The sequence below is a fragment of the Tiliqua scincoides genome, chromosome 1 (genome assembly GCF_035046505.1).
Source record: "Tiliqua scincoides isolate rTilSci1 chromosome 1, rTilSci1.hap2, whole genome shotgun sequence".
NCBI lineage: Eukaryota > Metazoa > Chordata > Lepidosauria > Squamata > Scincidae > Tiliqua > Tiliqua scincoides.
Genome location: NC_089821.1, coordinates 195,364,134 through 195,381,623, shown reverse-complemented (window position 1 = coordinate 195,381,623; position 17,490 = coordinate 195,364,134). Strand labels below are relative to the sequence as shown.

The 17,490-nt window shown below is 41.7% G+C and overlaps 1 protein-coding gene across 1 annotated transcript in view; it reads right to left on the bottom strand.

Moving 5' to 3' along the window:
• The window catches only part of FIG4 (FIG4 phosphoinositide 5-phosphatase), an 83,327-nt gene that overhangs the window by 14,179 nt on the left and 51,658 nt on the right, over positions 1-17,490 (bottom strand). The window contains exons 16-20 of the mRNA XM_066613353.1: positions 14,178-14,316; positions 12,332-12,390; positions 10,458-10,605; positions 8,418-8,501; positions 510-702 (exon numbers count right to left, since the gene is read on the bottom strand). Of these exons, the coding sequence (XP_066469450.1) occupies positions 510-702; positions 8,418-8,501; positions 10,458-10,605; positions 12,332-12,390; positions 14,178-14,316 (623 nt within the window). The remainder of the gene's footprint in view (positions 1-509; positions 703-8,417; positions 8,502-10,457; positions 10,606-12,331; positions 12,391-14,177; positions 14,317-17,490) is intronic.

Genomic DNA, 17,490 nt, shown 5'->3' with positions numbered 1-17,490 from the left:
TGTTTACAGATCTTCATTAACACCCACAAATATTGAGAAATTATAATTCTGCTATATTCCACACAAGAGCATTATCTGGCAAAATTAGTGTTCATATGCGAAAATGCTTTATTAACCCATTCCTCTATATTAAGCCATTTTTCATCACTAGCCGGTTTACCTAGTTTTCATTTAGAACTGTTAATGCAGAACAATTCTGCGAATTTATTTCTTAAGCTTAAAATCTAATAAATTACAACATTTGTTTTTAAATTGCTTTTTAAGTACTACATCTGCTTCTGACGTCCCACTTAAGTGTTTATGGCTTTAAAATGACATTATCTTCCTTCCAAAAGTATGAGATTCCTTCTTTTATGGTGGACTAAGGACTCCTCCAGGAACATAACGTACATTGGAGATGAATGTTTCAGTAAACCTTAAATGTATATTAAATATCTGATCCAAACAAGAATGTCGTAAAAAGGGAGACACAGTTGGTGCTGCCTTTGCTCATTAGAACCAATTCTTACTTCTGTTTTAGTATTATCTCCGGTATCTGTCATCTTCACTGGCGTTGAGCGCTGAGAGACTGCACCTTCATCTTCTTTATCAGTTCCAGAATCATCCTCAGAACTGCTTGACACTGCCTCCTCACTTGGTGGAGGTGGAGCACTAGCAGCTGTTTTACGCTGTAGCACAGTTTCTTCTCTATTGCTTTTGTTTCTAAAAAAAATTCATGGAGTTATTTTGCATCGTGAGAGTAACAAAGTGAATACCTTGACTTAACTACAGGCAAGCGTTGCTTAACAACCATCCCCTTAACAACGGACTGCATGTATGATGGTGGTCAAAGCACAACAAAGAGGCTCTTAATTAGTCTCTCATAGCCTGTAACAGAGTGTCTGTTTACACAACAAAGAGGCTCTGAATGCAAAGGAGAGGCAATCTCCAGTAGCCTGTGCAGCCAGCTAGCTTCTGGCAGGGAGTGCCTGTATACACAACAAAGGCACTAGATTGGACTGAATGTTTACTTAACAACCTAATTGCAGAACAACAGAGATAGGAGAACATATCTCCGTTGTTAAGTGACAGGCACCTGTACTGTCTTCTAGGAATGTGAGACATACAACATTATGCATGGGAAGGATAAAGTGGATAGAGAGATGCTTTTTACATTGTCACATAACACCAGAACCAGGGGACATCCACTAAAATTGAGTGTTGGGAAGGTTAGGACAGACAAAAGAAAATATTTCTTTACTCAGCGTGTGGTCGGTCTGTGGAACTCCTTGCTGCAGGATGTGGTGACGGCATCTGGCCTGGATGCCTTTAAAAGGGGATTGGACAAGTTTCTGGTGGAAAAATCCATTATGGGTTGCAAGCCATGATGTGTATGTGCCACCTCCTGATTTTAGAAATGGGCTATGTCAGATGCAAGGGAGGGCACCAGGATGAGGTCTCTTGTTATCTGATGTGCTCCCTGGGGCATTTGGTGGGATGCTGTGAGATACAGGAAGCTGGACTAGATGGGCCTATGGCCTGATCCAGTGGGGCCGTTCTTATGAATATTGATGGAACAACAGAGCAAATCCCTTTTCCACTAGTGTGTGCCAGCCCAAAGGTTTGGCTTTGCAATCAGTAAGATATATTATTCCCCATTCTTTAACTCTGATTATGAGATTGGGTATGGGAAGAGATGTTCTTAAACATTTTTTTCCCCATAGATTTTGGTTTTTTCCCCAAGGCAGAAAAGTGCAGATAGTGGCCATTATGTGTTTTTATTGCAAGGACGCATTTTTATAAATTAAAATCAGTTTAAAAGTGTACTAAGTAAGTGATATAGGTGGTTGAGTGAGTCAGCAGATGCAGCCACAGTCATTATCCATGCACCCTCAGCCCAGCCCATTATTTTTTTCCAGATTTTCCAGTTTAATTTTTTTTTTTTGCGAATTTCAAAGGTTTTTTTTTTTTTAAAAAAAAACAAAAATGAGAAGTGCAGAAAACAGTGTGATGTGTTTTTATTTCCTTATCACCAAAAACTTACACCTCTAGGTATGGAATTGCATGCTTCCCCACCCGCCCTCCTGTGAACTAATTCTGGTCTTCCCCTGCCCTCAACCTTAACCATGATTAAGGTTTACAACTTTGCAAATCCTAGTTAGGAGAGGACCACTGTTAGCGTTAACCCTTTATTAAGCATGGTGGCAATAATATAAGCTTTGACTGTGGCAAAGGACACAGGGACAGGGAAACTTGCATACAAGGAGAGGGCAGGAAGCACTGAACATGTGATTCCAACATCAAGACAGTTAATCCATCTCTGGCCATAAGACACAATAAAACATTGAGGCCACTTTAAAACAGTTGAAAGCTGTTGGAATAATCTTGTTCAAAAGTAGAGACACTCTTGGAGGAGACAGGGAATGCAGCAGGTAATCCTACAGCCCATTATATTGTCTCGAACCATAGTTAAGAGAGCAGGAGGTTCTCAGTATCTGCAGGGGTTCCATTTTGGACCTCCCCAACGGATAATGAAATCCTTTGTCAGACCTTTGAACAGGAACTTCTGGTTAGGCAAAAATGGAAGTGCCTTTCTAAGGCCTTCTGAAGCCTGGGGAGGCACCATGTGGCCCCACCAGGCCTCAGAAAACCTCCTGGAAGTAATCGGAAAGCACGTCAGTTTGCATCCAGGAGGTCAGATGAGGCCCTCCAGTATGGTTTTGGAACTTGTGCTGAGTCAAATCCGCGGGTTCCTAACCTGTGGATAAAGAGGGCCCACCTGAACTGGCCCTCAGACTTTTCACACAATGTAGCTTGAAGAAAACTACACAGCTTTTTCCATTATACATAATAAAGCTACTTTTAAAACTCATTTATCTGCCAGGTTTTTTTGGTCTTCAGATGACTTTCGATCTTTGGCTATACTCACCATTCCCCAATGACAATTTGTTCAGTCCCTGACCACTTCAGGCCTTCCTGTTATATCAACTGGGACACTGACTACCACATTGAAAGGAGGTGCAAAAACATTCAGATATAAGGACCCAATTAAAGTGGCTTTAACATTTAGGTTATCATGAACACCTCTGCAGGTGAATACCAGAATAGAGGAAGGTTTTCATAAAGCTAGACTGAGTCATTTGTTAATACTTATAAGCCCAGCAATAGAAAAACAACTGTAAATTGACAACTAGTGAAGCAGTTTAATGACTCTAAACCAGGACCAGAACATTTTGACACTGTCATACTTTGAAATACAGATCAAAGGCAGTAATTTAGAATCTTAAAGCCATTTTGAAAAAAAAAATCCAACTGACCTATTCTTTTCTCATGATACATTAGGTACAAAATTTAATTTAGGGTTCCCAGCACAGATATCCTTATTGATCTCTTGCATACATTTAAGTAATTTCCTCCTTAGAAATATAAAACAGCTGTGTTCTGAACAAATGGATTTTTAGAGTGATGTGAAGAATGAAGAAACAAAGCTCTTTATATGTTTTTAAAGGAAATGGTGGTTGAAAAAAAATTCAAGAGAACAGAGTGGAAGAGCCAAAGATGTTAGAAGGAATCATTGTATATAGTCAGAAGAACAAGTTGTCCTGTTGACTGGAACATAGCAATATTCAGATACAAAAAGGCAAAACTATTTCTTAAATATCATTACCAAAAATTGTACTGATTTGTCAGTCTGTCTACAAATTCAGAGACGTCTCAACATTAAACTCTATTACTTCAACTGTAGCAGTAACAACCACCTCATCCCCCAAATATACTAATGGTACTACGGGTACTAGAAAGACTAGACAATGGCAGACTTTCTATGGACAGCAAACTTACTTTGGGTGCATTTTCCATGCAATAAACATTCCCTGGAGCAATTTCAATACTGTGGAAATTGTAGGACTCATTTAAATACATTTGCTGCAATAAACAATACTGCAAATATTGCTATAAATGACCAATGCAGTATTGAGTGATGTGCAGAAGTCATCTTTCCCCACCACCAGGAGAAGGTAGTTCGAATTCTCATGTACTACACTTACTACATAATAAAAAGATTTCAGAACTACCATTTCCTGGCAGCCAGAAAAGGAATGAGAAGAACAGGAACTCATTCCTGATCCCTCTGCTAGATAGCAAATATAGAAAGTGAACTATTGCTGTATCTTAATAGCCAATATGAACACAATCCAAATTAACTGTTTGCAGTTCTATGACCAGCATTCTATAGTTGGAACACACATATACTATCAAGGACAATGAGTTTTTACATTTTGTGTTTGCACTGTAATACTAGTGCAGGGGTGAAAGGTCATATTTGCAAGAAAACATCAATGAAAAAGAGTGGTCGGCTCGCATCTTATAAAAAGGTTACGTACCAAGATTAGTACATAAAACCAAAATAATGTATACTCAAACTCATCCCTCAACTATCCTTCAAAATGTCCATAATGATGATGGGCCAGGCCTGGGTAACAGAGAGCGAGTTGTAACGAAGTGGTTGGCTCTGGTTCAGCTCAAGAAGTTCACTGCATAGGTTCATCCACTGTTTTCTCTTGAGAAATACAAGTGTGCTCCCATATCCTCATGGGTTCCATTCTGGAACCCACAGCAGTTAAGTGCCTTTTGGGGAGAAAGGTGGAATATAAATAAATAAATATATAGGTGAGAACATGGATACGGGTGAATGCCGCCCCCTCACCCTCTGGAGGTTATGGGAGCTCGTCTGAGCCCAGCAGAGACCATGCACATCCATTTGTGGCCTTAGCTGGGCTCAAACCAAGCCTCAGAATGAAAAACATGCAACTTTTGTTTTTTTCAAAGTCTCTGAGGGCTTCCCCAGGCCTCCCAATGCCTTATGAGGCATTTAAACATTTCTAAGGCTCGGTCTAAGCCTGGAAGAATGTGCACAGCCTCTGCTGGGCTCAGAAGACACTCTGGAGGTGAAGGAAGCAGAGCCAAAGAGGGCGCACATGGGGGGCCCCCACAAACCCACATAAAGGGATGAGCAGAAATTAAATCTTTCTAATGTTTCACTGTTTGGAACACTTCAGCGAATTTATGAAGACTCCAACTCGCTGGCTCTTCCTGTTAGTCACTGTCATCATCTTCATCTTCTGCAGATAATTTTATCATTTCCTCCAACTCTTCATTAGTCAATGTTTGTCCACAGTACTCAATTCTTCAATTTCTTCTTCAAGGATGTCGATGAAGCTGTCAGCACCCACTTGCCTGAACTCTTGAACAATGCATTTCACACCTTTGTCAATGGTAGGAAAACTCTGAAAAATCATTCAGACATTCTTTCCATGGGTTTCACCAACATGCATTGACTGTTTCAGGCTTGATAGTGTCCATTGTTGTGTAGTATGTGTGATGCAATCAGCAACACTGAAGGACATCCAACACTTCATCACATTAACACTGGGAACAAGATCCATAGAACTGCGAATCTACTAGTACAGTAGTTCTCACACATTTAGCATCAGGACTCACTTTTTAGAATGAGAATCTGTCAGGACCCACTGGAAGTGATGTCATGACCAGAAGTGACATCATCAAGCAGGAAAATTTTAACAATCCTACCCACACTTACCCAGGAGTAAGTCCCATTGACTATGATTGTTAAAAGAATAAACATAGTCGCTTGTTAAAAGTACAGGTCTGTAACATTTCCCCAAATGCAGTCACATATCATGGTAGCATCAAGTCTAATATATTAAAAATAAAAATGAATGGGGACCCACCTGGAATTGGTTCGTGACCCACCTAGTGGGTCCCGACCCACAGTTTAAGAAACACAGTGCTAGTATGTAAGCCTTGTGTACATGGCCTCGAAATAGCAAATCATGCCTTGGTCAAGAGGATGCAGGATAGAGGTGATTTGGGGGAGGGAGGGAGAAAGACAACTTCAACATAATTATGTGCAAGCTGGAGTGCCTCAGAGTGGTCAGAAGCAGTGTCAATGACTAGTGACACTTAATGCAAGTCCTTTCTCACAATGCTGCTTTTACCCAAGTGTTTTTACTTGATAGCTAGAACAGACAGCACATTCAGCCTGATTAAATGCCCAGTTGCATTGCCACAGAACACCACAGTCACATGGTCTTTAACTGCTTTGAAGCCAAGGGCTTGTTTTGCTGCTCTCAGAAGGTAAGAACAGTTGGGCATTTTCTTCCAAAACAGCCCAGTCTAATCAGCATTAAAAACCTGTTCCTGAAGATAGCCCTTTTCTACTATGGGTTCCATAAATGGTGTAGGGTTTTGCTGTCTCTTTATAGGAAGATTTAGCTTCACCAGTAGTTGCCGTGTTTTTGAGTTTGAAGTGGTTCTTTTCTTAAAACTGTTCAGACAACCTGGGCTGACCTTGAATTTCTTCTTATTAGAAGGTTGTCCCTCTTTGGCAGCAGGTTTGAGCAGCGCACAGAGGCTAAGAGCCTTTTCTCACAACATGTTGTAATCAACTGGTACACACATACGGTGCAGTTTAGTGCCTTGTGATCTTTATTAAAGTGTTACCTTGTCAGCAGATATTGGGGTACTTGATGCCACAGCTTGACAAATTTCTCTCTCTAATCTTGATGGCACAGATGCTAGATTCATTATGACAATATTTATGCATCGTATTGGAGGCAGACATACTATCAATAGTATGACTAGTTTTTCCTTGATTATGGAAATCAATGACTAGACTAGTTTTTCCTTCAGTGTTGGAACAAACTACTGTTTCTTCGATTGAGCTGAAGTAGCTGGTTTGCATTTAGGGGCCATACTGTATGAAAAATACTGTAAACTGTACTGTATCTTTACAGACTTGAAGAACACTCAAGAATGCAAGGTGTGAGATGGCACAGGAACTGAGACTGACACTAGGATCTCATGCTCGCATTGAGTAAAATGGTGGCCAGAATTCCTGAGAGTATATTACAATTTAATCAAGTGTAAGACTGAACTCTTTCTCCACTTGCCAAATTCAAGTTCCTGGCTGTTTTTAGTCTGTTTTTCTCCTACTCAGGCTACAAGAGCAAAAGCCAGTCCAGTACAGGGGTGTCCTTGGAAGCATTTGTAGGGAAGAACTGGCAGAAGAGAGATGGTCAAACACTACTCTTGTTTATGTTATCTCCACTGAAGTAACTTGAAATTAGTGCCAAAAGTCTGAAATGTTGATATACAATAAACAAGTAACATTTCCTGATGAAACCACCCAGAGATTTTTCATGTTCATCAAGGAAGATGAAATTACTGAAAATTTGACATGAAGGTGTGTTTTTACGACAACAAAAATTTAGAGTGATTGAGAGCCCAATCCTGTGGTCTGTGTCGCGCCTCCGCGGTGTGGACCACAGTTGCAAATGTCCCGTAAGGTGTTTTGCGGGGCTTACTGCTGGGCTCCCGCTGGAGCTGGCTCAGCTCCGGCCGGCACTGAGCCAGCGCACGGCAGGTGCCCACGTTCCGTGGCTCCGTGGTCTTGGTGACCACTGGGCTGCGGAATCGGAAATGGGGGTGTGGTTGGGGGCGTGGGGGAGGCATTCCGGGGAAGGGGAAGGCGTGGTCGGGGCGTGGGGGGCGTTCCCGGGGGCGGGGGAGAGGCGGGTCTGAAGAGCCAAGCTCCGCAGGATCCAGGGTCCTCGGGCAGGGCTGCTTGCCCAACACAAGCGCCTTCACTTTAGCAGCAACCAAACAGTCGCCACTAAAGTGAGTAGTCCCACTGCGGGACTGCTTCCCTTACTTCCCAAGCTCCGCAGGATCCAGGGTGCTCGGGCAGGGCTGCGCGCTCAACACAAGCGCCTTCGCTTTAGCGGCAACCAAACAGTCGCCGCTAAAGTGAGCAGTCCCACTGCGGGACTGCTTCCCTTACTTGGGGGAAGGGGACGGATGTCTCCTTCTCCCGAGGAGCCTCCTGCAGTAGCATGGGAGGCTCTGGATCCGGCAGGAGCCCTTTGTGGAGCACAGCGCCGGGCAGCTCAGGATTGGGCTGCCCGTAATAGTTTAGGGAAGAATGAGGCAAAGAATCCCTGTTTGCTTACTTCCCTGGTACTGTTACAAGGAATTATACTACTGCTACATAAAGGTGCTTTAGCTTCACCTAGGTAGGAACATTGGCTGAGACAGGAAAAGACAGTGGCCCCAAAAACAAATTCCATGAACAAAACAAAAGGGGAATTCTGTCCTCCTTGCTCCCCCTTCTTAGGGACCTTGAAGGGTGGAAAATCCACTAATGTTTCAAAGTTCTGGCTCAAACGTGTCAGCCTTTTGTGCTGACAAATCTGAATTTTGTATGAAACTTATACATGCACAACACATTTGCTAATTGTATTCACAAAGATAATCCAAAGGTTTCACACAATTATACCCAACTTCAGTGCAGCACTTGACATTTTATAATCAATAAATACATCAATTTGTTCACTGCTTTACATTCTTGATATACTTACCCCAAAACAGATTTTCCAGTTTCATCAGGTTTACGAACAGTGAAAGGGCTGGGATCAATGCCAACATTCTTGGGCATAAAATCTCTGCAAAAAAAGCAAGGAAAATAATCAACCATCAAACAAAACTAGCTTAGTTATTATGAAAATATGTTATTGTCAAGCTAACCAAATGGATACTTTAGACACAATTCTATTAAAAAAATTCATTTTTAAGTCAAAATTATTCATGCTAAAAATATTTTTTAAAAGCAAGTGAACAGTAGGTACAAGATTTCTTTGTTGTTTATTTCAATAAATACTGAGTAAAAAATGTAAATATGTACATATAAATTAAAATAAAATCAAAACATATGTGTCCAAAACAATGGAGAGAGGTGAAAAGCGGTGTGCCCCAAGGATCTGTGCTGGGACCGGTGCTTTTCAACCTCTTCATAAATGACCTGGAAACAGGGTTGAGCAGTGAAGTGGCTAGGTTTGCAGACGACACCAAACTTTTCCGAGTGGTGAAGACCAGAAGTGATTGTGAGGAGCTCCAGAAGGATCTCTAAAGACTGGCAGAACGGGCAGCAAAATGGCAGATGCGCTTCAATGTCAGTAAGTGTAAAGTCATGCGCATTGGGGCAAAAAATCAAAACATTAGATATAGGCTGATGGGTTCTGAGCTGTCTGTGACAGATCAGGAGAGAGATCTTGGGGTGGTGGTGGACAGGTCGATGAAAGTGTCGACCCAATGTGCGGCGGCAGTGAAGAAGGCCAATTCTATGCTTGGGATCATTTGTATTGAGAACAAAACGGCTAGTATTATAATGCCGTTGTACAAATCGATGGTAAGGCCACACCTGGAGTATTGTGTCCAGTTCTGGTCGCCGCATCTCAAAAAAGACATAGTGGAAATGGAAAAGGTGCAAAAGAGAGCGACTAAGATGATTACGGGGCTGGGGCACCTTCCTTATGAGGAAAGGCTATGGCGTTTGGGCCTCTTCAGCCTAGAAAAGAGACGCCTGAGGGGGGACATGATTGAGACATATAAAATTATGCAGGGGATGGACAGAGTGGATAGGGAGATGCTCTTTACACTCTCACATAATACCAGAACCAGGGGACATCCACTAAAATTGAGTGTTGGGCGGGTTAGGACAGACAAAAGAAAATATTTCTTTACTCAGCGTGTGGTCGGTCTGTGGAACTCCTTGCCACAGGATGTGGTGCTGGCGTCTAGCCTGGACGCCTTTAAAAGGGGATTGGACAAGTTTCTGGAGGAAAAATCCATTACGGGGTACAAGCCATGATGTGTATGCACAACCTCCTGATTTTAGAAATGGGTTATGTCAGAATGCCAGATGCAAGGGAGGGCACCAGGATGAGGTCTCTTGTTATCTGGTGTGCTCCCTGGGGCATTTGGTGGGCCCCTGTGAGATACAGGAAGCTGGACTAGATGGGCCTATGGCCTGATCCAGTGGGGCTGTTCTTATGTTCTTATGTCCATTTATTTATTTTTTAACATTTAAGGTAAGTGGTTACAGATGTTAAGCCTGACTGTGAACAAAAAATCCCACTTCATACTGCTTGGCCTGGTCATCTTCTCAAAAGAAGAATTTTCCTATGTTTTTAGAAGGCATGGAGCTCCTTGTTCTGAAATGTGCATGAACCAACAGATTAGAACTCACTTTCTTAGCACCAGCAGGTGATCGTCAACATGCCTTCACTCTATAATATAATCTAGAAAAAGCTGTACTATGAACCCAGCAGCATAACTGGATCAGTCCATAGATACACTGTATGTGAACTATGCACATTTCAATAAGCTTGAAAAACTGGCATTAGATAGATCTGGTATATTATTTGTATGTTGGCTGGAGAGTAAAAAAATGTCACATGGGGATTTTTTTTCTGAATTCAGACCACCCATTTTCTCCTGAATGAATGCCATTTTAAAGTTGTAATAGAAACTCTTAAGAACACTCTTTGCTTTAGTTCACTTTGAAAAAGATGCGCCTAATCAAAATACTGTATTTTGCTAAAGAAAAAAGACAGATGTACCGTATTGAGTTTGTCATTGCCAAGCAAAAGGTGTCATCAAAACTGCTGATTTCATAAGGTCGAAAAAATTCATTATGAATGTCAATCTCTTCATCAAATCTATGAAATTTCTTCACTATTAACTTCCTTCTGTTTTCAGCACATGTCACTGAAAAAGAAAAAAAATCCATAGTGCTAAGACAAGTCTCAAAAAAGTTTTAAAAGTGCATTATTTTTCCAGGATCAAACTCAGCATAGGATTAAAATAAATTAATTGAAAACCATAATCTGTAAACTACAATTCCAGCCCCCTTTGCATGGCTCTACCATATTACAGTACTTACAGCATAACCTGATACATGTTTACTCAGAAGTAAGTCCAACTGTTTTCAGGTACATATACGAATGCAGCGACAGGGCCCAATTCTAAAGTTGCCCAGTACTAGCACCAAGCCCTATTGCCAGTGCTGGGTGCAGTAAAGCATGTTTACGGCACCCGGTGAATAAGGAGCTCTGGTGCTGGGCCCGCACTAGTCAGGCACCAGACCCGCCGCTGAAAAGAGGAGGACATGTCACCACTTGAAATAAGTGAGGCCGCCAGGTAGTGGTGTGGACTCTGCAGGGTGGGAGAAAGACAGAACAAGGGAGGGGGAGGTGGGACCAGTGAAACTCTGCTCCGCCAGATCCTGAACTCCATGTTGAGCCTGAAGGCCTGACACAAAGTCTTTCAAGTTTGCACTGGCAAAATAGCTGGCACAGACTTGAGAAGTTCCATTGTGGGGTTTGGGGCTTTCCCTAGGGAATAGGAACAGAAGATCCCTTCCCCCAAGGAGACCTCCAGCTGCTTCCCGGTGCCCACTGGATAAAACAGTAGCCGCTTTGGCACTCTGCTCAGGCACCGGGAAGCTCAGGATTGTGCTGTTAGTTCTTGAAAAGCTGTGTGCTCCTTCATCTCTATAGAGAATATCTGCTCCTACCTTTTTCAAAGCAGTGAATTATTCTCCCCTGCAGCAAGGCTGCCCAACCTGCTGGAGTGACCAAGTAGTGATGATATGATGATCCATGATGGCAGAAAATATAGCATAATGAAATACTGTTTTTATTGTATAAAATCAATTTGATTATACTGCAAAATAAAAATACTATTTTTTTCAAATAGTAAAATACTACTGGGCTTTTTGGGGTGGAGGTGGATTAAGTTATCTCAGCTTTGCTGCCCCCAAAACCAGCACATACCCTTGCTACTTGGAGGGGACAGAGTCTTAATGCCACCTGCTTATTGTTAGGGAAAGAAGGAGGCCTGAACAAAGCGAATGCTGCTTTCTATCTAGATTACTTGCATTAATGCAAGAGGGATTGATATGGGAGCAGGAAAATCCATCTGTATGTGTACCACATTTCCCAGCAGCACAGATCTTTTGGTTTCAGAGAAAGATTCTTCTTACAGTTACATTTTCAATATCCTTTGGATTTTGTAAAACATGTACCTCATCTTCTATGTTTGAAATTTCAAAAAATAAGAGCTACCAAAGATACAGAGATAGTACCTTATAGCTATTAAATAATTATTTTTGCATTTGTTTTCCACAACCCCCCAACAAGTCACCCTTTGAAAGCCTCATTTCACACCCCAAAACTACAAATAATCAAATGTCTGCAGCAGCATACTGTCTTTACTCAACACATTTTCATTAACAGGGTCATTATTTTACTTCATTATTTTTATTCCAGTAATTATATCCATTATATATGTATAGCTGCTTTCGGTGCTCTTTCAGAAGGAAAGCATAACAGAAATCAAGCAAGAAAGTAAACAGATATATTTTATTCAGGAATTTATTGATATTTTAAAAGAAAAGGGAAAATACGTGCATTCTTAGACAAATTGTGCTTACCTTCATCATAAGGCAATGGCAAGTATTGTAATATTCCTGGAGTCCACCAGAAAGTGTAGCTTAAAGTATGAAACAAAAAAATGCAAAGCTTATTTTAATTGCAGACCAGTCCAAATATCTGCCAATCACAGTCCCTTCTTTGTATACAAAATGAAGAATACATTTAGAAGGCTGCTAGCTATAACACAGAAAGGCAAAAAAATTAAGTAGCAGGAACTGAGTTCCTCCAGGTAGTGGAAGCCTTTTAGGCCTTGCTATGATCCACCAGAAGATAAACCATTCAATGGGACAATTTGCTTTAATTTTCACAGATAAGACTGCTTAAAATTAACCAGCTGCACTTGTCATGGAGGTTCTGTACTTTTTTAGGACAGGGTTGAAATCGCCACACTAATCTTGCTTTTGTATCTTTTAGGGCGCAATCCAAACCTGTGCTGGAGCAGGCAAGCCAGGAGGCTTGTGCTGTATCCAAGGCAGGTTTGTGGGCAGCAGCAGCTCAGGCAGAGGCAAGGGGAAACTCTTCTCCTTACCCCTGGGTAAGGGCTGCTGGCCTCAATGGGTGTCCTCAGACCTGTGCTACCTCTGGAGGTAGTGCAAGTCCGAAGAGAGCGGAGCGGCTTGAAGCTGCTCCTTTCTCCACGGGGACGGGGGTTGGGATCTGGCATGACTGCCGGGTCCCAGCCCCGCCTCCAGCTTCCCACGTGTCTGCCCCCAGGACCGCCCTTCGCCCTCCCTCCTCCCGCCGAGAAACGCCTCCTTTCCTTCTTCTCCCTGCCCCCCCACGCCTACCTTTGCTGCTTGTGTCAGCGCGGGTGCACTGACACAAGTGGCTGTGAGGAAGCCGCCGCGGAGGCTTATGTCAGTCTCCGTGCGTCGGCGCATCTAGATGCGCCAATGCGGTTTCCTCCTACGGAGGCGCAAAACGTGCTTTACGGCAAGTAAGCATGACCAAGTAAACCAAGTTAGGACTGCGCCCTAAGGCAACTATAATACTCTTTATTTAAAGATGATTCAGAACTTTTACCTGGTACAAAATGACATTACTTGCCTTGTGCCACCTTTGTGCTTCCAGACCGAATTCAAATATCAGTTCTGACCTTTAACAAATCCCCCAGAGCCTGAGACCCACATACCTGATGAACCGCCTCACGCTTATCGGCTCTTGCTCCAGCTGCAGTCAGCAAATGAGGTCCTGCTCTATAGACCTTCCTTAAGTCAGACTAGAATGGGTACAGCTAGGAGCAAAGCTTTTACTCCAGTACTCTGACAAGTCCAGAATTTTCTACCTACTGAAGTGAGGTGTTGTTTCCCAAGGGCTTTAAAACTACTTTTAATTTTAAGTTGCATTGGCTGATTTCTTTTGCTAACTGTTCTAGGTGTTACGTGGTTTGTTGTTTTTTTCAGTTTAATTGTATGTTTATTTTACATAAGCTGCTTTGAGAGCTTTTGAAAGGTGGACTAAAATATTTTAAACCAACTAAGGAAAGAAAAGACATTTTGGGAGAATGGTTGTTCCTCATCTTGTGTGCTGAAGCACATGCCCATTCAGAATTTCTACAGGGGGGAAGGCTGAGTTGTCTGATCCTCTAGACTTTTTGCAGATGGAATCCTACAACTAAAGCTCAGAAAGAGAAGCTGAGAAGTTACAACAAATCAGGGATCAGTCGTCAACCCAGGGCTTACACTTAGAAGATTGGGCTAACTTCTAAGCTCTCAGTACCAGAGATAGCGCACCATAAGAGGGCATGAGAAGGCACCATGAAGAGGCCAGTGCAGGATGGATCCTAATCTCCTAAATTATCTATATTTTTTATTGTAAGTGAATGGTGACAGAACTGAAAAATACCTCCGTCTCGCTTGGACAAGATTCATTGTGTCCTTTTGATGCAAGTAAAAATCAGTTGGAAGTTCCCAGAGATGAGGCTTCCCTTCTTCAGGCTGAAATACTCCCAGAAACAGATTAATTGAATCTTGCCTGTCAGCATCTAGAAGACAGTGCCAAATTTAGAGCCTTAATTTTTTTAAATATACAAATACAAAGTCATATAAATAAGATTTGCATAGAAGAGGTTTAAGGTGGAGGGAAAAGAGAGGACAGAATTGTATTCTGTTGGCAGAACCAAAAAGCTTTCCACCTCAGTAATTCACTGGAAGTCTTAACCAACACTGTAATGTTATCCGATGCCCATTCTGGCACCCAGCTGCCAATGAAGTAGAATGGGAGCCAAGAAATACATAGCATGGTAAGTTCATTGTATATATTTACAGGGCATGGCCTAATGAGAGCTTCTGGATGGCTAAGCAATCTGGGTCTGGCCCAGTGTATAGATGGCATGCTGCCTGGGAATCTAATGTATAGTATATAATGTAATGTATAATGCCCAACCTCACCCCCCACTCTGCTGCTGGCTTACCTTTGTTGCAGCACTAGGCCTCTGGCACCACTGCCATTTGTGGCAGAGAACCCAAAATGGCCACTGGAGGCGCTCTGTGAACACCATCATACAACCATTTACAACAGCGGAACTATGTTCCGCTGTCATAAAAGGCAGCATACCCCTAGGTAGGATTGGGCTGCTAATGTGCATATTTGGTAGAAGTTTTTCTTCTGAAGTTGTACATTTGCAAGTTTGAACAAAAAGTTATATAAAACTGCAATTATTATTTCTCTCACACAACAATCATTTGAGAGGATATATCCTCAATACCCATACAAATAGGTAAGATTTGGAATAGGCAATATGAAAGAAAAATGTTGCGCTCTTTCAAAACTTCTTTAGTTAGTTATGCTGATTATATAAAACACAGTCTGTAAGATTATGATGGAATAAGTTCTCCTGAGAAACAATTCTGTAACCTTTTCAATCAATATTAAATCTCTAAATTGTCCGAAGCAGCATTCAGCCAAATGGAACACTTTCATAAGAGCAAAAATAAATGCAGTTATATCAGCATTCAAATTTTTTTCTCTATAACTTCTCTTGCATCGCTTTTTCCAGTGTAATTCCTTATTTTGATATACCTCATACGCTTCCACAACAGAATATACAGGCATGCCCCGGCATCCGCAGGAGTAACATTCCAGATCGTCCTGTGTGGATAATGGGGATCCGCAGATACTGGGGATGTCCCCCACTCACATACATTAGTGTAATTTTAAGAATTACCCTGGTACAAATCTTCCTTAAACAAGGCCACTATAAGCTTAGCAGCTCATACCGCCCTTTAGGCTGCTGGGAGGCAGCCTTGTTGCTTAAAAAAACTAGACGAAGGTTAACAGGAAGTGGAACTTAACCGCTTTCTGTTAACCCCCATCTATTTTTTTTTATTTTCTTTTAGAAACTAGGCTGCTGGGAGGCAGCCTGGGAGTCACTATGAGCTCCTAAGCTTATAGCAACCTCATTTAAGGAAGAATTTGCACCAGGGTAAGTCTTTAAATCATGCTAATGGGTGGCCATGGGGGGGGTCCCATATCTGCATATAAGTGAAATCACAGATACGGGATCTGTGGATATGGCCCCCCTGGGATATGTCCTGCTTTCCTTTGTGGGCACATAGCTTATCTCCCCATCTACCCTTAGCACCCAATGCAGATGGGTTTCACAGTATACCTAAATGTAAAATATGATTTCTTTGAAATGATCTACACACTATACTGGCCTTAAGTTATGTAACACAGAAAAACAAATACATTCTCCCATTCTTTAAAGGCTGAATAATTTCAGGATAATTATGATAACACAGGCCTACAAAATTGAGTGTCAGAATGGTTTTTCCCAAACTTTATGGTGGTTTGACATGAATTTGGGGTGCCGATTCCAAAAATGGCATCCGTTTTGCCCTATCACGTCTAATTTTGGAGATACAGTACAGCCTCAATAGTGAATGGTTCAAGTAGCTTCCTCATGAGGAAGCCAAGGTGTAGGCCTCCTCATGAGTAAGCTGCTTGAACCATTCACTAATGAGGCTGTGCTGTGTCTCCAAAACTAAATGTGATAGGGCAAAACGGATGCCATTTTTGGAATTGGCAACCCAAATATACCCAGGAATTGGTGTAACATTTAAGGAAGCAAAATTTGTGTTGGCCTGTGTAACCAAATATTTTAATTTGGAAACAAAGAAATGGCTCTAATTTAAAGGTGTCCATGAAGAGCATTAAGGTCAGCGCTCACAATGTCATACCATTGTTAACACAGAAAAGTTGTGGAAATTTGGCATAACATTGTGAACGCTGACTCCTCGTAGATCAGGGTCAAGATAGAATGAGAATAGTCAGTGGAATAGTCTTCCCTTTGAATAATGGTCAGTGAAGATGAACTTTTAAAGGACTCATAGTATCATTATCATTTACAAAATGAAATATGATAACATGAGCATATAGAATGTGACAATTCAGACCAAACAAATATATTACTGATTTATAAGAACAAATCAGTTTTTTAAAATGCTGCTAAAAAAACAAGAGAAGCAACAAGGAAAGCAATGCACTAGTATTCATTTAAGAGTTATCATCTACAGATTATGAATATAATTTAAATCATTACTATGAATAGACTATTACTAAGAAGCCAATCCTTAATTTAAAAAGATGTTACTGCTAACAAAAGGAAAGAGTGCAAAACAAAGCTCTATCAAAAGCAGTAACTGTGATTTCCTATTTAAATTCTTGATGTTGAAAATTGAGCACTCCAACAGAAAAACTCTGCACAGTGAGTGGATGTGTGCATGAATTTTTTAAAAAATAAAAATGGTATGTACATGTGCTACAGCAGGATGTCTGAAGAAAGACACATGAACAGGAGCTGGTTAGGCAAAGTAATTGGAAGACATTTCAGTGCCCTCACGGGGGGGGGGGAGAAATCCTAAAGTAATCCTAATCCTAAAGTATCAGGTTTAGTATGACTGGGGACCTAATCCTATCCAACATTCCAGCGATGACACAGCCCTGCCAATGGGGTGTGTGCTGCATCCTGCCCGGGGAGGGGGGGTATGAGGTCCAGAGGCCTCATCAAGGTAAGGGAACATTTGTTCCCTTACTTTGGGGCTGCATCAATGCTAGAAAGCTGGATAGGATTGAGACTGCCCTGAGACTGTAGCACACCATGATTAATAGAATGAATCAAATTACTTTTGCATCTCTTAAAGCTGAGGTATTCAAT